The 22,957-nt window shown below is 37.0% G+C and overlaps 1 protein-coding gene across 9 annotated transcripts in view; it reads left to right on the forward strand.

Moving 5' to 3' along the window:
- ANKRD26 (ankyrin repeat domain containing 26) overlaps positions 1–22,957 on the forward strand; it is a 54,574-nt gene that overhangs the window by 17,315 nt on the left and 14,302 nt on the right. For 6 of the 9 annotated variants that reach the window (XR_010910033.1, XM_067469047.1, XM_067469048.1 and 3 more), the window contains 19 exons: positions 268–370; positions 1,647–1,666; positions 3,393–3,477; positions 3,570–3,614; positions 5,161–5,340; positions 6,179–6,234; positions 7,896–8,897; positions 9,755–9,984; positions 11,086–11,235; positions 12,098–12,131; positions 13,307–13,448; positions 15,287–15,500; positions 16,870–17,053; positions 17,750–17,896; positions 18,914–19,870; positions 20,239–20,391; positions 20,914–21,089; positions 21,275–21,368; positions 22,001–22,078. Coding sequence is in view for 8 of the 9 variants with exons in the window: in XM_067469047.1 (XP_067325148.1) it covers positions 268–370; positions 1,647–1,666; positions 3,393–3,477; positions 3,570–3,614; positions 5,161–5,340; positions 6,179–6,234; positions 7,896–8,897; positions 9,755–9,984; positions 11,086–11,235; positions 12,098–12,131; positions 13,307–13,448; positions 15,287–15,500; positions 16,870–17,053; positions 17,750–17,896; positions 18,914–19,870; positions 20,239–20,391; positions 20,914–21,089; positions 21,275–21,368; positions 22,001–22,078 (4,050 nt within the window). In the remaining variant the exon portion in view is untranslated. The remainder of the gene's footprint in view (positions 1–267; positions 371–1,646; positions 1,667–3,392; positions 3,478–3,569; positions 3,615–5,160; positions 5,341–6,178; positions 6,235–7,895; positions 8,898–9,754; positions 9,985–11,085; positions 11,236–12,097; positions 12,132–13,306; positions 13,449–15,286; positions 15,501–16,869; positions 17,054–17,749; positions 17,897–18,913; positions 19,871–20,238; positions 20,392–20,913; positions 21,090–21,274; positions 21,369–22,000; positions 22,079–22,957) is intronic. The other 3 variants (XM_067469049.1, XM_067469050.1, XM_067469053.1) reach the window with 3 other exon arrangements.

The following is a 22,957-nucleotide window of genomic DNA, read 5'->3' on the forward strand; positions in this document are numbered from 1 at the left end:
TAATGAAATTCTGAATGTCGAAGCTGTTAGAGTTTGGAAAATGGTGCAAATGATGTAAATTTAGTATAGTTGAGCACATGTTCTAATGAAGAAAAGACAGAAGAAGAGGTAAAATTATTTCAGGTAAAAGGATGGAGAAGGAGAGTGGATACAGGAGAAGAAACAATCAAGAAGTCAACGTGCAAACTAGCAATTTAGGCATGCATAGATTGTTAACTCTTCTTTATAAATAAAGAAGCATCTATCTTCTTTATTTGTTTCCAATAGTGTATTACCGAAAGCCCCAGAAAGTCAGCTGTCAGTTCCTTGCCAGCATCACCTGCCAAAAATGGGACATACATGCACAGTATTACAGAAGAGCCATGTGACAGTAAGATTTTCATAATAGTTTTGTTGCCTACCATGTTTGTTTTTTTACAATGGTCTTCACATATAATATTTTACAAATAAACAAAGTGTTTGCAAATGAAACCCTATCATATACAAAATGTTTTGTTGTTGCTGTGTGCCTTCAAGACATTTCCGACATATGGTGACTTTAAAATGAACCTATAGTGTGGGTTTCTTGGAAAGAGTTATTCAGAGGGGCTTTCTTTGCCTTTCTCTAAAGCTGAGAGACTGTGACTTGCCAGAGATGACCTAGTGGGTTTCCATGGCCAAATAGGGATTTGAATCCTGATCTGCAGAGTCATAGTCCAATGCTCAAACCACTGCACCACATGTGTCAAAACCAAGACTCATGGGCCAATTTTATGTGGCCCACAAGGCTTTCAATGCCAGAGTAACATAGTTACATTTATACACTTACAATTACAACCAGCCCTTTGAAAACAACCATAAAGCAGATTTGGCCCTCATTGAAAATGTGTTTGACTTCTTTGTACTAAACCATGCTGCCTCTCATAAAATGGGTACAATACAAGATACAGTGGAACCTCTACTTAAGAGCATCCCAACTTAAGAGCATTTTGAGTTTAGAGGGAGACTGGAATAAGTACTATATCAAGAAAATGATGCTTCTGCCTCTTCGCTTTGTGCTTCTACCATCTTAAAGTTTATATTTCTTTTTTATTGTTGCATTTGAATGTGCATTTATACATTATTTGTTATTTATAGAGTACATTTTCTTATTTAAAAACACATAACAAAAAATGGGGGGAGGGGTCAGGAGGCCAGAACGGGTTAATGGCATTGCAATGGAAAAATTTGCTTTGAGATAAGAGTGTTTTGAGTTAAGAGTTAAGTCATGGAATGAATTAACTCTTAAGGAAAAGTTTCACTGTGCTGTGTATAGATATTATCTTTCTATAGTTTTAACTCTCTGTTTTGAGATTTTCAAGCCAAAATGTATGTTCAAGAAGCCAAAAATATGAATAATTTGTAGTTAAAACAGTTGTTTCATTCTTATAAGTGGTACTTACTCTCACTAAGCTTGCACATAATATCATACTTAATGTCCTCCATATATAATTTTCAGTACCTTGACATGTGGATTATGTGGTAGATATTAGCACTTTTTATTCTAATAAGCAGGAAAATTTCAAAAAGTGAAAAGTGTTTCTATAGGTGTTCAGTACAATTAATAATTACTGAAATTTTCAGTGCATTATTATTACTATCACTAATTCATTTTCTTGACATTCTAGGGAATTCAAAGAATATAAAGGTAAATATAGCTCTAATTATATTAACACCAATATGCTAATTTAAATATATATTTTTTGTTTTCCAAAGGTTCCACAGAGATTATTCTAATGATTTTTTTTCTGGAATATGTGAGCGTAGCATATAGATTTGCTTCTCTAGGAAAAGCAGTTACCCAGATCTCCAGACCAGCTCTGTTAGTAGTGACTGAAGTTGGAGCTTCTGAGAATCTAGCTCAAGTTAATAGTGCTGCTTCTTTTTGCTTCCCCCCTCCCTTTCCTCTTATTTTTCACTCTCTCTGCTTTTTCTCCTAAATCTGAGGAATGGGCTACCACATGCTCTTTACTGAAGGGGTAAAACTCATTTTCTTCAGGGCCCATTTAAGTTGTCTTCTCACAGTTCACTTCCTTAACAGAAATACAGAAGCTAGAATGGACCAGTGGGATCAATGTTAATCTTGTTCATATAATGACAAGTGAACTTTATATGCAGCCTAGTAAAGTGATGGAGCTGCTTAAGCTTTTAGTGAACAATTGACTTGTAGTTGCTTTTTCTGCTCCCATGTGCTGTGTATACTGGTGTATTAGTCAATCTCCTGTGTAAGTCAAGAACAGGGTTGGGGGCCAGAATTATGGATTTTGATGTGCCCTGTGGGTAATTTAAGGATTAAACTTTGAAGTTTAACACAGAACTCCTCAGAACCATTCCACAGAGAAGCAAAAGCGCCAACACCACCTCAAGGCCTGCTGTTCTACTGTTTCCATTTTTGAACTCAGGCCTTTTGCCACTTTTTCAACAAAAGTTAAGATTCAGTAGGAACTCGTATAAAAATAAAAGCCCTTCTCTGAGTAATTTGGCAAAAACTAGGAGATTACTTCAATCCACATTAGTAGATGGAGTTTGTGGTGCTGCTTCGGGCCTTTTTGAGTTCCAGGGCAGGAAAATTGTGCCAGTGGTGGCTCTTTGGTGCTTCCTTTAAGCTGAAACAACTGCTTGAGGATTATTGTTGAAGAAAGCTGGCTGGCAGGCAGATAGGCAAGTGAGCTGTTTCTTCAGGGACCAGCATGGGTATTCTGGATTGAGGTCTTGCTGCCTCTTCAGACAAGGAACTCACCAAATATTGCTCTGTCACCACTGCTGATTCTATGCTCACTGCTTCCACAAGAAGCAGACATTGTCTGGCAGTGCAGGAGCCAGTACTAACTACTTTTTCTCTTTTGCTCTCAACTGGCTTTTATTACCTCATCAGCTGGCCAGCCTGAAAGTGGGCTCAATTATGGTCATCATTCTCTCTAGATCCCTCTGCCTTTCCCAACTTTTCACTGCTCAACTTTGCATATGGGCCAGCTATGAAAAACCAAGAGTGGGCAGTAGGGCAGTGAAAAAGATCCAGAGAAGGTAGACGATTGACAACAAAACAGCTGTTCTTCCACCTGCAGCAGTGGGGGATCCCCTCCCCATTTGTCTTTTGGGTTCTGCCTAGGAAGATTAGGACAAGAGCACAGTTCTTTTGGGGAGAATCTATAAAAAACCACCAACCTCCTTTGCATTCCTTGTATGGAATAGAAGCACCAAAGAACCACAGTTGCTGCTATTTTTTGAGCTGGCATTACAAAAGGCCACAAGTGGTGGACAAAGACCACACTGACCCATTTATCAGTTGCTCCCGGTTGTGAGTTTTCCTAGAGAGCAGAAATTCCCTGTAAGAAAATGCAGATGTTCTTACTCTTTTGGATTTTTTTTTCTAGCTAGAAACCGCTACCACAGTTCTGCAACATGCTACTTCTTCTCATCCTTTAAATCAGATAGAGAGCAAAGAAAAGCAAAAATCAGGTAATGTTTGATAAAACAACTTGTTGGGAGGGGTGGAAATTTGTTTTAACCTTTTTGTTCAGTCAAAGCATTTCTATGTGTTCTCCTTTCAGATTTAATGGAAGAACTTGGTTTAAATGATGCAGATGATATTGAAGGTACTTGGTCATTCTTATTTTTGTTTTTGCCTGTTGCATAGAGTTAGGTATCACAAATCCTTTCTTCAATACTGTGAAATGAGTATTATTAACTTAACTTTATTTGTACCTTGCTAACATCTCCCGAAGGACTCGGTGCGGCTTGCAAAGGCCAAGGCCCTCAATAAAACAACAACATAACAAGTACACAATAAAACTCAAGCAAACCAATAAACATTAAGCAATAACAATAAACATTAAACAATAACATCATGACACAGTTAAAACTAGGGCCGGGCCAAATGTAATGAATAAAAATTAAAAGTGCTGGACATGACAGGTAAATGTAAGGATTTTAGGGTAGGTGCAATGTGCCGGCAATCTTAAATCTCTAATAAAGTACATAAAACTACTTTATTTCCCTTTCCCCAGAATTTCCAAAATTTAGAAACAACAGTTTTGTACATTCCCCATGAAATATCTAACCATGCTGGAGGTTACCAGCCATCAGGGGGCCTTCACTTTGTCATAATGCCATGCCCCCCCCCCCCATCTGCTATATGGAAGGCTGCTACTGGAAAACCCCATACTCTGAGAGACTGTACTCTGAGAGACATGTGCTTCTTCGGTGCCTGTTCTATAGAGATATTCGATCCCGTCTCATTATTTCATGGCTATACAAACACCTAGGACACTCTGCACAATTTTACATCTCTCTCTTGCCTTCAGACACTAACTCAGCTATAACTTAGAATGCTGCCAAGTTCTGCATGGCAGCAATTAAAGTCCGGTGGTCGATGACTGATAGTACAAGCTAGGACAAGCCAGAATTTCATACTAGCAGAAAATTAGGATTACAGTCTTTTAATTATAGTATGGATGTTGCCCCCTCCTCTGTTTGACAGGACTTCCCTTCCATGTGTCACATTTTATTTATTTATTTATTTATTTCCTGGATTTGTATCCTGTCACTTCTCAACCCCCAAAGGGGGACTCAGGATGGCTTACACTATGCTTCCTCCCTTTAAATTCCCTTCACTTTGATTCCATAAATTGTGTTAGGTTTTAATACCATTCTGTATATGGCTTTTAGCTTAGGTTCTTAAGTTAATTATCTTAATGTCCTAACAATTATATGCTTATTTTAAAGTATGAAATTTCTTAACCCTTAACTCAGATATGCTTGTATAGGACTATGTCCTTCTTTTCTCGAACTGGTCATTGACCATAATAGAGTGAACTCAGAAATAACAGTAGTTAAATTTTGTGTCTCCACTGAAGAAAAGACATCCGAAATGCCCTCCATAACTCTCTATCCAAATCTGATCATTGAAATCCCTAAAGTAATTTTGAAAAGACAAATATTCATATGAATTCATATGAACTGAATACCTCATATGAATTCATATGAATTCTGTTTAGCTACCATTAGCAGACTGTAGATTTCTCTGTTAATAAAGTTTAAAATATTAACAGAAATGCAGACTGTTATAGTCTGCATTCTAAAGAATGCAAATATATTGTTGAGGTTTTTTGTTTACATATTTTGATGTCCTGATAATTTCAGATGCATCTGACTGGGATTCTACCAGCCTGTCACTTAAGAGTGTTCCTTACGCTAAATCCTATCACATCTTTACAGTGGGAGAACATAGATCTCCTTTACAATTAGCAAAAGCTGCTGGTGTAACTGAAACTCATGTTTCTTCAAGAGCAGAAAGTGATGTTCTGAAAGTTGCATCAAAAGGTAACTGACAACATTTTTTTACAAAATCTTTTTTCTTCTTCTGTGCACTAAAGATATCCTGTTGTTTGTAGCGAAACCACCTAAAAGTTGGGAATTTCAAGGTTCAGAATTAGATAGCTTTTTACCAGTTGTTTTTAATCTATTAAGGTAAACCTGATATGCAGAAGTCAGATGGTAGGGTGGATAAAATGAAGTGAGTGTCATGGGTTGCTAAGGAGATGGGAGACAATGTAGTGGAGTGGGAGCTGGAACAAAATAGGACAGCAAGGTAGGCAGTTGGAGAGGGAGGAAGGGAAATAGATTACAGTTTCTGAGAAAAATAGTTGCAGCCTTAATTTTATTTTTTAAGAATATTGTTATACTGGGCTAACAATATTCATCCCATATATATATAACTGGTTCTGCTATTTATAAAATAAAACCATCTGTGTTTTAAAGGAGTGCACTTGTTATTCATACAGACTACTTGTGGCTGAGCTTTGAATGCTTCCTCTTATCAACATATATTTGAATATTACACCCTGTTCATTTAAGTGGGAGTTCTTATTTTATTTTTTTTAAAATAATAACCTGGTTCTCTTTATCTGTTCCCAGATCATTTATTAAGCAAAATATTTATATTTTGCTCTTTATCTAATGATCGTAGAAGTAATCAAACATCATTTTAAATTATTTTTAAAACTAGGTTAAAAACAGATTCAAACAAACCCACAAGATAAAATGATTGGAAATCTTCAAGGTGTGCAAACCTGGCGTTTCACAGTTTAGATGAGAGATCAAAACCTTGCACTACTGCAAGGCATCCAAACACAAATATGCTCATTCAGTATTTTTGCAGGTCAGCAATATGATGAACAAAATGACAATGGAGAACTGGAAGAGGATGAAAACAAGGTAGGTGTATTGCAAATTGAATTTGTCTGTTGCTATCAAGTATTACTGTGCATCTGAAATTATTGTTAATTTAATCCTTTGAGTTATACAGGCACCTCAAAACAGAGTTAAAGGCACAAATTCTATGTTCTTCCAGTTTATTTTGATACTTCTTACCCTTTCAATTAACTCCTAAATACTATATATTCCAATGCCCTCCAACACCATCCTTATACGTCTAGAAGCAACACTCATACTGCATACACAGAAACATGAATTGTATGGTAATTATGAATTTTCTGATACTTCCGAAAAGTTGAACTGAGTCTGTTCAGAGAGATAGGACAGTATATATAAAAAAGTTCTATAATTATTATTGAGTAGTGTTTACCTGAGTGAAAATGTTCTAGAGGTCTTTAGTCGCTATGATTTCTACACATTTCTATGACCTTTCCCCCATAGAGGAAGAGGTGGGTGAAGTATGAATTTATTTTTGAAAATATTTGTAGAATTTAAAGGCATAGCTTTGTTAGTCTGAGCAGTAACAACTCACGACTGGAAGGATATCCTGAATGTCTCCATAGGCATTTTGCAAGTTGGTATATGTGACTCGCTTGTATAGGAACTCTAAAGACTTGGTAGGCTTAGTGGCAATGTATAGGCTTTGCCTGAAATATGTAACCTGCAGTATGTCCATAACCTGCCCAAGACATGATGTTTGCTAGATAAGGGCTAATTTGTATATCATAACATCCCAAAAGTCAGTATAGGAGTGGATGGGTTTTCTTCAAACTACTCAACCCTCTGTCTGCACAAGATAGGAAATCTATATCGGAAATATAATAATGTTGGAAACATTGTTTGAAAAGAAATTCTTTGTTGAAGAAAGCAATCATGTACTGTTAAAATATTAATTTGTTATTCTTAATAATACATACTGGTACTGTTTCATTATCTGGGTGGAGCCCAAAGAGGGCCTAGACCAGGGGTCCTCAAACTAAGGCCCGGGGGCTGGCTGTGGCCCTCCAAGGTCATTTACCTGGCCCTCGCTCAGGGTCAACCTAAGTCTGTAATGACTCGAAAGCACACAACAACAACAACAACAATCCTATCATCAGCCAAAAGCAGACCCACACTTCCCATTGAAATACTAATAAATTTATATTTGATAAAATTGTTCTTCATTTTAATTATTGTATTGTTTTTAAGTGGTTTTTTGCACTACAAATAAGATATGTGCAGTGTGCATAGGAATTCATTCATTTTTTAAAAATTTTTAATCCGGCCCTCCAACAGTTTAAGGGACTGTGACCTGGCCCTCTGTTTAAAAGGTTTGAGGACCCATGGCCTAGACAGAGAAGGCTAGTCCATTTTATATGGGTGGAGGGTAATTTGAAGGAGGAAAACAATTTCTCCCTGTTTTCCTGTTCCCCTCCCGCTGCCGCCCATATTGCAGTTATGGAAATAATCCTTGTTTATGACATGGGAAGTGAAGGGGGGAATAACCGGGGAAAACAGGGAAAATTGTTGTCCTTCAACTTTGCCCCCCTACCCCGCAAAACAAACTAAACAATTTTTATTACTCCTGAAGAGAATATAATCTTTTTTGTAAATTCATAGAGTCAGTTTAAAATGTTGATTATTTTTGTTAATTTCTCTCTATTCATACTTGCTTGTATAAGGAAAAAAGCATATTAGATACACACAACTCCCTAAAAAGTTTGTCACCTGAAACAGAGACTGACAAGGCAGAGATTCCATATGCTTGTGATGAAAAGAAAATTGGAGCAGTAAATCACAATGTGGAACCAGACAATGAAAGCAGTCATTTTGATTCGGCACTTTGGGAAGAAAGATATGAAAAAATGTGGGTTGCAAATGAAAAAAAGGAAGTCAAATCTCATTTTAAGACAATTACAGCAGAACTAAAGCAGATGTTTGGTGAAATCAATATAATGGAGAATAAAAGTAAGTCTGGGGTTGAAGGACAATTGCAAGATGGCCCCAATGGTTTCTCAGAGGATATAAAAGAATCATCACCATCTCATCTGTCCAGAGCTGCAGTTGATATACCAGGAAATGAGGATATTAGACTGTTACAGCCTGTTATTGCAGAAAAAGAAATAAATACTGGAAACTCCATTCTATGCTCTAAAAATTCTGTTTCTCAAGAGCTATTTTTTGAAATGTGTGAAAATAAAAGACATAATGTCAAACAAAATCTAAAAACACATGAGGTATTGCCTAATAATGCAGAAGGAATGGGAACAAATGTAGATGAAAAAGATGACACTAAATGTATACAACTGGAAAACAATATGAGTAGGAATGCCATAGCTTCAGAAATAATTCCAGATTCTTCTTCAGTGAACAGTTGTAGAGACACTTCAGGTACATTTTGTAAAACACCCGTTTTAAAACACCCAACTGGCGATCATGAGACTACAAATGGGGAAAATGAAGACTCTCTGCACTATTTTAATAATGGTGTCAAAAGTTGTAAATGTTTTGATACTGAGTTTGGAAACCAAGTGAAAAAGTCTGTACAAACTTGCTGTCAAACATCAAAACAACAGCTGGATGAAGAATTAGAACGTGATGTTGCAAGATTTAAGAATGAGGTAGGAATGCTGCAGGTAGTGTTCCTGGCTTTGGAAAGAGAAAAGGCCCAGCTGCAAAAAGAGGTAGAGATGTACCTGCTGCTTTCCATTCTTTGGTCTTTCTCCCACCTCAGTCATCCTGTCCATTTCAGCTCTTCAATATTCATTATAAAGTCTTCTTTCTGTGTCGGCTTTATACTATGCTTCTAATATAAATCAGGAAGGAAAACTTTATATAGTACGACCCCCATATCAGCAGGGGACACTTTCTTGAACATACTGTCGAAACATGAAACTGGATTATAGTGTGAACCCAACTGAAATGAACAACTTCCTACAAAATGCCCAGAGAGAACATACTTTGTTGTATGCGTGTAGGTGAAACTATGAGTACTAGTCCTGTGGGTAAGGAGGGTCGTAGTATATATGCTTTCCATCTAATCTGTGTGGTGTGATTGTAACATATTGAGAATTAAGAAATTTAATGCTAACAGAAAAAGATTTCAAGTAGCTCATATTTTAAATGGATGCTACTTTATAAGAAATTAACTGCACCAATTTATGTACTGGTTAGACATTTGGTCCAAAGTATGAAATCAGGATTTGAATAGGTTATTGATTCATCTTTCCATTTACTTTCATTCTTGCTTATCACTCTTCACTTTGCTGTGTGAAACATTTATCCTTTGTATGAGTTATTCTTTTAAAGCCCATTTAGTCACTTTTGTGAAGAATCTATCTTTTCTTCACAGTTAAAGCATTGGTGTTTTATTGGTGTTTTTCTTTTACACTAATAGTTATTTTCTCCCTCATTACCTTCTTTTATATAATACTAACTCTTTAGCTTTAGAAGTGAGTGGCTGTTTTCTTTTGAAGAGTGGGAGTGTTTGCTTTGTGTTCTAAGTACTTTTTCACAAATATATAATGACTATTTTTCCTAGGTTGAGGAAGAAAAAAGAAAGCAGGGATTGGAAGCTGACGGGGAAAAAGCAGCTGCAAATACTGGACAAAAGGTGGATGTAGAAACTGAACAGAAAATAGAGCAGATGCCTACAGTAAATGAAAACCAGTATATTAGAACAGAAGGACAGAAAAAGACAGAAAAAAGCCAGGTTATAAATAGGATTTTCTCACCAGACCGAGAGCGATTTATGCAAATTTCTTCTCAGAGGTGAGTATGAAAAGTGATATTAATCAACTTGTTTAATAGTCACATAACTTTTTTCCTCTCATCTACCTTGGTGTCTGAGATATCACCATGCAGGTTCAGGAGAGTTAGCTTCTATCACCTTGGCCAGACCTACTCCATCTGTTGCATTTCAGTCCAGGCTGATTACAGTTACATGCTTGGAGGTTGAATGGAAAAGGTGGGAGGATATGATGAGGTTGTCATTGAGATCACCTTGGCAGCCAAAAGACCTTCTACTACCATATTTACTTGAGTATAATATGTCATCAAATGTAATGTGCATCTCAGTTTTGAAGGTGTGCATAACAAAAATGGATTTGCCCTTGAATGTAATGCTCCCATCAGCTCAAATATAGCACATCAGGGAGGCAGACAGCATGAATGAGGCCATTTGAGAATCCATGTCTATCCGTCAGGCCAACAATTCCCAATTAGCCTCACTCATGAGAACTTTAAAATTGAGGGGGTGGTTGTGAAGGCCTTGTGAATGAGGTCAGTTAGGAGCCACATAGGACTGAGCCTAGGGAGGAGCAGGCAAGAAACCCCTGAGGCCACCCAAGAGGCAGGAACCATAGCTGAGCAACATCTGGGTCGCTAGCTGGGTGATCCTCCTCCTTTGGGTGCCACAGAGCCCTGAGGCTGCCTCCATCATCAGGAATAGCCATTTCTCATCACCACCTCCATGTCTTGCCTCCAGTTCCCTCTGGGTCTTTTCATGCAGGTGGGTTTTTGTGGGCAATTCTGATACAACATTGAATCTAATGTGCACCCAGTTTTGCCAACAAAGGTGAGCATTGGACTCAAATAAATGTGGTAGTAATTTACTTGGTCAACTGGGGGCATTTTGTAGATAGTGAAAAATGACAACTGAATGAAAAATATATTTCTCTCAATGTATTTTGCCTTTTTTTCACGACTTAAAGAAAACTGAATTAGGCTAAAATAACTTTCATCTTCCACCAACTGAACTGATTCTGATCATTTATTTATTGTTATTTGCTTTATTTCTACCCTGCCTATCTCACCCCTTTGGGGACTCAAGGTGGCTTACAGCTCTGATTCAGGTTTCTTGTTTCATTTCAGGAAAAATCCTGTTGCCAGTGCAAAGGAAGTAAGAAAAGGTGGAAATAAAAGACCAATTTTAAAGCAAAGAGTTGATCAGGAGGTCACTGGCAAACTTCGTCAATTACAGGATGACAGCAGTTTGAGTGAAGCATCTCTGGAAGATGAAGGGTATGCATAATCATGATTTTAAAATAAAAACTTTCATTTATAGACTTACCTCGTGTTGAATGAGCCAGTAATGCATTTAGACGAGCAATATCTGTATTAACCAAGTATGTACTCTCTGGCTGAGATTAAGTGTAAAAACATCAAAGGCAGAAGTACATCTTTATCTGTATAGATTCATTATCTTTAGTATTTTGAGAAACAGTTTGTTGCATCCAGCTGTTCAGTACTTAATTGACATGGTTTTGGACAAATATTACTTTTAATCCTGTAGTCCTGTAGTGCAATTCTGGACTAAACTGGATGTGATAGAAGAGATGTGTGATTATATTGGACAGATGATGAGTCAGTGATAGAACATACACTTGGTCTGTAGATGAATCAATTCTCGGCATCCTCAGTATCATGTGATATGAAAGACTTCTGCCTATGATCCCTGAAAGGTGTTTCCAGTCAGAAGAATCAATACTAGTCTAGATAGTAGTCTGCCCACGTAAAAGACATTTTATATATTTCTAGGAATTTTTGTTTTGATATCTCCTAATTATATACAGCCTTGTTTGACTGCTTTTAAGAACAACAAAAAGGTGACCTAAGATTATTATTTAACCTTTTATTTTATTGTGCTTTCCTTAGTCTGTAGCACCTCCCATCTGTTTAGATATGAAGAGATTCATAGAGATCTTAGAAAATATTCTGCATTATGTCTAGATTGTGCCTCAGCAATGCTTTTTTTTAGTGTGTTGCAGATTTGGTTTTTTAAAGGTCTAAACATTAGCAGTATAGAATGTTTCTACATTTTCAAAGTCAAAGAAATTTACATGAAAATCTATTGTTAATAAGGTTTTTTTTGTTTAATTTTCAGGGATGTAGCCAAAACTGTGAATGAAAAGAAAAAGGTATTGTATTCTACCAAAATATTTGATCTAACTTGTATATATGCTGTAGAAGTATGAGTGGCAATAGTATTTTTACCAACTTCAGAAGCAAAAAGGCACAGTGGTTCAGTTCAAGTCATCATCATAGCAGACATTCTTGGCCGAATATGATTGCCTTCCAAGGGTAAATAAAGTCTTGGTGGTGGGTCTGTAAGCAACTGTATAGACCTATTCAGAATCTGCATGATCTTCTGCAGTGAGGATCGATTTCCAGATGAAAGGCACTTGGGTTTGCTTGATACACCTTAGCATATTTCTTCCTTTCGCTCTCTATTTGTTCCTCCTCAAAATACATAGCACTGTTGGTTACAGCTGACCTCCAGTTAGAACGCTTGAGTGCCAGGGCTCCTCAATTTTTTGTGTTTATACCACATTTTTTAGGTAATACACTATTGACCAAGATTCTTAATCATCATTTATGGTAGTATCCAGATTGACAAATGAAAGATTGTTTAAAATGGTAGATGATATTCTGGCCTGGTGGAAAAGAATCCTATAAATACTTTCTGAGAGATGCAAAATAAGCAGAGTGCCTTATTACACTGCTCCCTAGCAATAACCAGTCATTTTCAATATAGAATCTGTTATGTTGTCAATAGTTTCTAGAGATACTTTTTTAGAAATGGAAGTGGACTAAAAAAGTATAGCGTTTTGCCTAGCAAGCTAACTACAGTTAACTTGTATATTTAAAGCCAGATCATGAGTTATGTCTAAACAGGACCCCTTTTCCTACATGACAGAGAAAATGGGACATGCCTGCTAAGCATGGTCCTTAATGCGTGATGGTAGATGCAAGGACAGGTCTGCTTTTTTCTTGTTGCATTTAGTCCACAAATTGAGTTTGATCAATATGAAAACTCTATCAAGCCACTACTACATGCTTGAAATCCTAAATATAGGTTAATTTATCTTAATTAAATATTTATTATTAAATTACTAAATTCTAAACTATATGATTATTTATCAATTTATTAATCATTATTGCTTATTGTATTCCCAAATAATTATTGCTTTACTTTTCTTAGTCTTTATGCCAAAGACACTTTATACATTATGTGGATCAGAAAATTCATTAAGGATGCAAAAACAGACAAACAGTGGTGTTTTATTCTGTACGATTATATGTTGTTTCACAGCTCCAAAGAGGAATTGTTATTACGCATGATTTTGATGACTCAACACAGTCTTCAGATACAACTACAGAGGATAATGAATTGTCTGCTTTCGTCACAAGAGAAGCTGTGATGTTGATGGAACAACTTAATTTGGATAATAAAGGTGAACTTATCCTCTGCCTTTTCCAAACTTTCTGATTTTGTTTGAAAGCAATATAAATACATAATAAGTATATATATCTGGAATCACTTAGTAACATATGCTGATGTAATAATTAGCAATGGCAACATATTTTTTTCTGAATGCAGTTTTAAACATTAGTGTTCATAATGTTGCATCGAAATTAACTATGCAAAGAGGAAGATTCAAAGATTTACACTGATTGGTACCTTGTCTAATCAGTAATTCCATCCTGGCCTCTTTTCAAAATATAGCATATTTCTTCCTTTCGCTATTTGTTCCTCCTCAGAATACATAGCACTGTTGGTTACAGGTGACCTCCAGTTAGAACGCTTGAGTGCCAAATTATCCATATACATATGTGTGTATGTGAATACACATATATACAGATATATTTTTAATTAAGGTACAGTGGGCCCTTGATATCTGCTAGGATATGGTTCCAGGACCCCCATGGATATCAAAATCCCTGGATACTCAACTCCCATCATATACAATGGTGTAGTAAATGGTATCCTTTATATAAAATGGCAAAATCAAAGTTTGTTTTGGGGATTTTTAAATATATTTATCGAATACATGCATCTATTTTACAGTCTATAGCATCACATAGTTCCCAAGTATGGAGGTCTCAAGCCATTTAGGACTTGAAATGTTATCATCTGATTGTTGAATTTAGACTGGAAGTGTATTTATTTATTTATTTATTTATTTACAGCTTTTACATTCCGCCCTTCTCACCCCGCAGGGGACTCAGGGCGGATTACAGTGTACACATATATGGCAAACATTCAATGCCAATTTTAACATACAAACATATACAGACATAGACAGAGGCTATTTAACTTTTTCTGGCCGCCAGGGGAGCTGTCGCTTTCATTGTCCATCTGCAATGCTGATGAAGCACTTTCGCATTCCCGCATGCTTCCCCGCTGGAATGCTTTGCTGGAGTCTTCTTTATGGCCTCATAAATCAGTTAATTTAGCCTCCCCACACTTTAAGGTGGTACCTTATTTTCCTACTTGACAGATGCAACTGTCTTTCGGGTTGCAAAGGTCGACAACAGGCTACACACAATTGGTTGGAAACCCAATCCAACCCGGGCTGGCTTCGAACTCAGGACCTTTTTGGTCAGAGTGATCTTAATGCAGCTGACACTCAGCCTGCTGCGCCACAATCCCGGTGCAAGATTAGTTCAGAAAACATCACGTATAGCCTTCTCATATTAAATCTCTGTGGTAGCTGCTTTTATTTTTTTAATGTGTGAAAAACCCAGTACAGTACCTGTCTTTCAGAATATGTCTAGTGTTTCACACAGACATTGTTACCCAAGTGTGTGTATGAATTCCCTGGTTTGCCGAAGTGCTGGGAAAAATTCACAAGCACAAATACAACCCTGCTCTAAACATGGCAGTGATTTTGACTCTCCAGGAATTTTATTTGTATTCACCTCTCAGGACTATAGTTACTATGTAGCCTTTCGAAATAAAATAGAAACCATGGTAGGGCCTTGTCAGCATTGGCCTTTGAAATAAAATACAAATATTTGCCCAATATGTTTGTAAAAGTTATATAGTACTACAAGGATGTGAGGGCAATCTGGCTGCGACATCTGTCACCCCATTGATCGCCAGGGTTGATTTGGCTGATCTGCCTGGCTAGGCGGGTGTCCCCTTCCTCCCTCACCGCTCTATGTGCGTCCCTTCCGAAGCTGCGCGCTCGGTGGAAGAGGACGATGTCCCAGGTATAGAAGGAGTATACCGAGGTCTCCAGTCTTCGGTCCCGGGTTTATATAGTACTACAATATTTTTCCAAAACAGATTCTGTAGACCTCCTAAAACTTCAAAATATTTTCCATGAATATGAACGTTTAATTGAACATGAAAAGGGACGCTATACTCATCTCCGTGGGAAAGTTAAAAAACTTGAGAATGAGAAAAAAGAGCAGAAGCGAATACTGGAAGAAATGAGAGACATGAAATCTGTGCTGGATCAACAGCAACTAGAACGAGAAAGTGATATCAGCAGCCTCAAGTAAGAACTTTTCTGTTCTGGTACAAGATTTACTGCTTTTTAAAAATGTGAAAGGGGTACGAAAGGCAAAGTTACCCAGAAATGTTGACTCTTTGCTATTAAAATCTGGAAAATAGTGTTACGCAGAAAAGAGCTGGCTGGCTATAGTAATTCGGACAAATGATTTGAGTTGAGATAGATATAACCAAAGCACATATATCTATGTTTGGTTATACTGTTAGAGCCTGTACAATTTCATAAGTCAAAGAGAAAAAAGTAGTTGAAGAGCTGTTAGTGAGGGAGATAAAAATGTTTTCTTCTCTATATTTGAACTCATACTACAATATTTCATCTTAAAGGAAGAAAGTTTTAAAAGAGTTTATTAAATGATAGAATAATAGAGTTGGAAGCAATCTCATGGGCCATCCAGTCCAACCCCTTGCCAAGAAGCAGGAAAATTGCATTCAAAGCACCCCTGACAGATGGCCATCCAGCCATCTGCTTAAAAGCCTCCAAAGAAGGAGCCTCCACCAGACTCCGGGCAGAGAGTTCCACTGCTGAACAGCTCTCAGTTAGGAAGTTCTTCCTAATTGTCAAGCGGAATCTCCTTTCCTGTAATTTGAAGCTTGATTCCTCCTCCCTATGACTTCTCCTCACATATTTATGCATGGTCATAATGTCTCCACTCAATCTTCTCTTCTTCAGGCTAAACATGCCCATCTCTTTAAGCTGCTCCTCATAGGGCTTGTTCTCCAGGACAAATATTAAAATATTTGTGAAGATAATGATCTAACTCTTTCAACTGCGGGCTTTGTCCAAAAACAATGTACACCTGAATTTTCTCTAAAAGGGAAAAGTATTTTAGTAACAGGATCAGAACATTTTAGTTGAGTAAGAAAACTGAAGGCAACCAGTATAATTATGTATTAAACAATATATATTGCAATAAAATTGATACATTGCAATAAAAGTAATACTGCAGCTCCCATTTTCCTAAATTATCTCATCATCCTGCCTCTCTCTCTCTGTCAACTCTCTACTTTAAATCACAAACAGCTCCACAACTACTAGCACTCAAATGAGGATTACCAAATAGCAATTTGGTATCTGGTCTCTGCCAAATGCTCAGATCTTGACTATGACTGATCTGCAGGTATCTTCTTCACCTCACAAAGATGTTTCATTCTCAGTGTCTGGGCTTCTTTCATAATGTGTTGGTCAAGTCATGTAGTCCACACACTGTGAATTTCATAGTTTCTAAATCATGTGATTGTCCCCTAGACATGTAGTTCCATATGTATAGACTATCATGCTATTATGAGGGCTTGATACAAAGATAGTGAAAGCAGTTCCAATCAATGACTATATTTTTAAAATTGTTAAACCACAGGTTTTCTTTGAAACAAGAGGAGGAAAAGAGAATGACTGCTGAAATGTTGTATGAAAAAATCCAAGAACAGTCCAGGAATAAAGAGGAGCAATACTGTAAACAAATGGAGGAAAAACAACAGCTTGAGTTAATGCTGAGAAGTTCTGAAATGGAGTTGAGAACACTGAAAAATCATCTGAAACAGGTGAGTTTAAATTAAAATAGAGTTGTTGTATAAGGTGTGCATTTGGATTTATAGTTGGGGCTCTCTCCTCCCCCAAAAGTCAAAAGCATTCTTTTGAATGCCTTAGGATTTGGGATTGCCCTGCTTTTGCAGATTAAAATATTTAGAGGAATTTGAAGAGCTGCTGCTAAGAGATGGGGAAATGTGCTTTTATTAAACCAACTGCATGTTCCTAAATCTGGATATATTTTCCAGTGGCTATTTCTCCTGCTCCTGATTTATAGCCTCCAGCCCACAGCACATGTCTAGGGAGTGACCTGATTGCTGCAAGTCCTTCAGCCATCCTGACTGACCTACGACTTGCTTGATGCTCCCTTTGGTGTTCTTGAAAAGTAGGAATAACCAGTGTGCCTCTTCTTCCTCTTCATTAGGCCTGACCATCTGCCCAGATTCCCAGCCCCTTCCTCTTCAGTCTTCTCCTCTTCCAATTCCTCCTCAGAGACAAAAGAGGAAGATACAACATGCCCCAACACATTTCTCTTCACATTACACTGGTGTATATCTCTGTGTATCCATTTGTTTACCAGTGCAGGACTACATTCCTATATTTAGTGAAATACATTCTAGTCCGCAAAAGTGTATGCCATTATAAAGTGACTAGCCTTTAAGGTGTATGTGGAATTTTGGTTGTTTGTTCATATTGAGATGTTGTTATAGGTTGAAGAAGAACGCAATGATATACAGCAACAACTTTGCCAAGAACAAAAGGCCAGATTTCTGCAAGAAGGTATTTTGAATACTCACCTCTGGAGGCAGAAAGAGTTAGAAGAAGAATCGAAAAAAGTAACAGCAAAGCACTTAGAGGTATCCATTTTCTTAGTATCTAAGTGTGTGTTAAAGATGAACACGGGGTTCTTTTAATTTCCTAACACAGAACAGCTCTGTAGGCTGCTATGATTTCTATAGTGTTACACTAGAATTTTGTAACTTTTATTCAATGAGACAATCACAGAAAGACAAATTTCATAAAACAAAATGATCATATCCCCCTTATAAAAACACAACAAACATGTTTCTTAATATAAAAAACAAACCTATTTATTTATTTATTTACTTTGCTTATATACCGCTGTATCTCAAGCCCGAAGGCGACTCACAGCGGTTCACAAACAGTAAAAACAGTAGAACCTAACAAACTAACCAACCTAACAAACTCAAGCCCCGGTGGAGCAGCAGGTTAAACCTCTGAGCTAAACTTTGTGACTGAAAGGTCGGTGGTTTAAATCTGGGGAGCAGTGTGAGCTCCTACTGTTAGGCCCAGCTTCTGCCAGCCTAGCAGTTTGAAAACATGCAAATGTGAGTAGATCAGTAGGTAATGCTTCAGTAGGAAGGTGACAGCACTCCATGCAGTCATGCCCAGCCGCATGACCTTGGAAGTGTCTATGGACAATGCCAGCTCTTCAGCTTAGAAATGGAGATTAGCACCATCCCCCAGAGTTGGACACAACTAGACTTAATGTCAAGGGGAAACCTTTACCTTTTAACAAACTCAATCTAACGTAATCGTTCTAACCACTATCATCCCACGCTAAACACATCTTACACATTGAACGATAAAAACTAATAAGTGAGTCAGTCTCTTGCTGTTGGTTTTCATTTATCAAATTACTGTTCCCTTGACATTTAAAATATTTTTCTTTAATTCATTTGTGAGGTCATTAGGGAAAAGGTTGGGAAATGTTAGCAAAAGAGCATCCTTTGAAAGAAAATATATAATACTCATAAGAGTTAAGAGTTTAATTCTTCAAGTATGAGGAAAAGTAAATGTATGAATCCCGAGCACATTTATTAATTTTGCTTTTTTGTTTATGAACCTTTCAGATGAGTGATAATCATGACCAAGAAAAGGAACTGTTGCACCAAAATCAAATCCTCCAAGATGAGCTTTCTGTATTACGATTAGAGCTTGACCGCATAAGAATTCAGCATCAGGAGGAAGAAAGTAAATATTTAGAAGAAAATGAAGCTTTGAAAGAAAAAATAGAAGAACTTAAAAAAGAATTGAAACTGAATGAAGATGCTTTGACTCAAACAGTTTTCCAGTGTAATGGACAAATAAATATATCAAAAACAGAGGCTGCAATGCTAACAACCAAACTAGAACATATTAAGGAACATAAAGAAAGACTAGAAATGGAAATAGATTCATTCCGTTCTCGTTTGACTTCTACTGCTCAGGAACTTGAACGGTGCCAGTTAGCAAAAAACGATGCTGAACGAGTGCTGCAACGAGAGCGGGATGAGTGGATTCGTTTAAAGGACAAACTCAATCATGATATATGTACTCTAAGAGAAACTAGCAATACCATGTCTCAACAGTTAAGTAAATCTGAAAGTAAAGCTAATGGTCTAGAAAATGAACTCCACCATGTAACACACTCTCTCAGAGAAAAGACCTTGCTCTTAGAAAGTTGTCAAAGAGATTTGAACCAGGCCCAATGCCAAGTGAAAGAACTTGAAAATGCACGACAAGCTGAAAAGGATCAAATGAACAAATACATTGTAAAACACGATTCTATGCAGGAACGATTGGCACAGCTCCAGAGTGAAAATCTTTTACTTCGACAACAGTTGGAAGATTTTCAAAATAAGAGTATTATCAAAGAAAAAGTAGTTACTGACGTCCAAGATCGATTCAATGATATTTTTACTAAACTCAGAGGTGATACTGAAAAGCAAGTGCAGCTGATGGAAGAGAGAAATAAAGAATTAGTTACAAAATGTGATAATCTAAGAGAACAAATTCTTAAATATGAAGCAGAAAAGGTTGATAGAGAGGTAAGTGTGATACATCTCACCAACACACTTTAAACTTTCAAATACTGACGATGAAACTATTTTTTCAATGGTACAAGGCTTGTATCCAGATTAGGCATGAAGATAATTATATTCCCTGATTCTACCTTCTCAGAAATATCATCCTTGGGTATTAACATTTTTGATGAAATACTGTATTGATTTACAGTCAGATTCATTTTGTAGAATTAAGTATTTTGCAAAATTACTTTCTAGATCCATAACATTTGAGGGAATAGGCGTGCTGTCCTCCACCTAATAGTAAACACCATACATTAGGCATGGGCAAACTTCGACCCTCTGGGCAATGTTTAATTTGTAAAGTCCTTATTTCTAAATTCTGTTGTCAGGGTACCATAAGGCAACTACAACAAGAACTTGCAGATTCTCTTAAAAAGCAGTCCATGACAGAAGCTTCACTAGAAGTTTCAACACGTTATCGTATTGATTTAGAAGAGGATAAACAACAATATCAAAAGGAAGTAGAGAGGATAAAATCCAAGGTATGGTTGTAACAGATCATTAAGTCCTAGCCAATTTATGTCTACTTTTGATATGTGTGTGTGTGTGTGTGTTTCTGTGTGTCTGTGTAAATGTATAAAAGATAAAAGTAAACGTTTCCCCTGACATTAAGTCTAGTTGTGTCCGATTCTGGGGCGTGGTTCTCATCTCCATTTCTAGGCCGAAGAGTCGGCGTTGTCCATAGACACCTCCAAGCTCACCGGCTTAACCCACTGCACCACCAGGGGGCCCTCTGTATATGTATAAGTATATCCATGCCCTGTTTGTTTGGGTGAAATAATGAGTAGCATCTAAAATCCATTACATAGAACTTCCACATTTCCCCTTATAAATGCAAAATTGGCTAAAGAGAATAATGTTCATGGTCAGATGCAAAGTTTCATAGTCTGGCAAATGTTCTTTTTTTCTTACTGCTTACTTCGTAACAATTTAGTTCTAATTCTATAGTCATCTGGGGAAATCCCGGTAGGCATTCCTATTGCTAATGTGAAGTGTTGTTACAGCTGCAAGAGTCAGAAGAACAGTATTTTCAGTCGGAAAGATGTGCACATAACTTAAAAAATGCTTTGGATGCTAAGGAACACGAAGCAATTGTGGCGGCTCAGAAATTAAAAGACCTACTGGTGGCATCATCAGGTGCAAATAATGCTATAAAACAATTAGAAGAGCATGTACAGAGGTAATAAAATATTTCCCATGTCATGAAATTGTATATGTTAGCATAAGATAGAAATGGAGAATTAATGTAAAATGTAAATGTATAGTACCAAATTCATGTTTTGGAGATTTAACAAAAATATTTAAGTTAAAATCAATTTAACTATATTGTGCACTGTTCTGAAACTTGGTATGTGCCTTTTTCAGACTTGAAATAGAAAATGCCAGATTGGAAGCAACCACCAACCAACAGACCAATAGAATTGAGATACTTCAGAAAGATATGCACAGTAATGCCTCTGTAAGTCAGCCATAATATTATTGAGATAGTTGGGGAAGTTGAGCAAGAAAGATGTCCATTTCACTTTTTTATTATCTTTTCAGACATAAGAATTTTGGAGCAAAGTAATATCTGGGAAATTGTTTTATAGCTCTCTTTAAACCATAACTTTTTAAAATTCTGACTGGCTTTTAAAATTGGCTGTAGTAGATCTGTTAAGGGTATATTGTCTGGTTGATTTGTAGCTTGTTTTTAATGTATTTTAAAATCCTAACTGTTCCTCACAAACAGTACTTCCTAACCAACTGTCATTTCTTTTCAACTCTAACTGCCTCTTTTTTAACCGTAACTCCGCCCCTTTAGAACGTTCAGATCTCTTCTCAACTGTCATTCTGGCTCAGTGGCCTTTTCAAAATCCTGGACTACACTCATCTGCATAGGACCAATGGGCTACACGTATGCAAATTAATCTTGCCTTTACTGTTGCTACCCTATTTGTGCCAATTCTGCCACCTTGCAACATAGAGCTATACGCCAAAAATCTTGCAGAGATCAGCAAATTCATTACAGATGTCAATGAAAAAGATAACAATAAAACAATAATCGAAAGAGATTTCTCAAATCTACTATTTCATTTGTTATTTTGGATACAGGCTCACAATAATCTTGAGGAACTGATAACTGGTCTGCAAACAGCAAAAATCAATTTGGAAGAGCAACTAAATCAACAGGTATATTACACATTTCTAATATATTGAAAATTTGTCTGTGATTACACTTGCAATACTTAAATAGAAAAAGGATTTTTTATAAAATGAGAAAAAATGGCACTCTGTACTTGGAGACCATTTCCTGATTCAGGGAGCAAGTTTCCATCCTTTGTGTGGCTTACATAGAAGGAGGAAGTATCAGCAGGCTCAAGAGAATTTACAGATTTGTAAAAAATATATAAAATTAAAACAAAATAAAACTTGAAGTTAAATTGCTCCCAGGAAATGTGTAGTGTGTATGCAGAGTGATAGTGAACAGAAGTAGAGGGAGGAGACTTTTCTTGCACTGGGCAGCATCCCAATTGAAAAAGAGTTATGAAAATGAGGTGACATTGGATATTTTTTAAAAACTGTTAATCACACAAAGTCTATAATTCACTCGGGGCTTTTAAACTAGTTTGAGAATCTTTTTCATAGAGTGACAGAGTTGGAAAGGTCCACACTGCAGCAGTCCCAGCTAAAGCCGCGGTTTCCAACTACCACCAGTAGTCCACAAGAACGAAAATACAGTCTGTGGCTTCACTGTCAGTACACTGTTGCAATGAGAGTGACTGGTCTCGCGAAACCCTCTTATAGTGCTGAGGCTTATTAAATATGGTTTCTGTCAGCGAGCAGATGTCGACTACTGGATGGCATATGTTCTGTATCAGAAACTAGAGCTGATGTGGTCTATCCAATGCAATTTTCTGAATCAGCACCCCAAATAACCAAACAAAATCCAAAGTTGAACAAAAACTGATTTGTAACCCTTTTGGTACTAATGTTGGAGAGCGGTCCCTGGTCAAAAAAAGGTTGGGAACTACTGAGCTAAAGCATCCCATCCTCTTTTTGAAGATGTTC

The sequence above is a fragment of the Anolis sagrei genome, chromosome 5 (genome assembly GCF_037176765.1).
Source record: "Anolis sagrei isolate rAnoSag1 chromosome 5, rAnoSag1.mat, whole genome shotgun sequence".
Taxonomy (NCBI): domain Eukaryota; kingdom Metazoa; phylum Chordata; class Lepidosauria; order Squamata; family Dactyloidae; genus Anolis; species Anolis sagrei.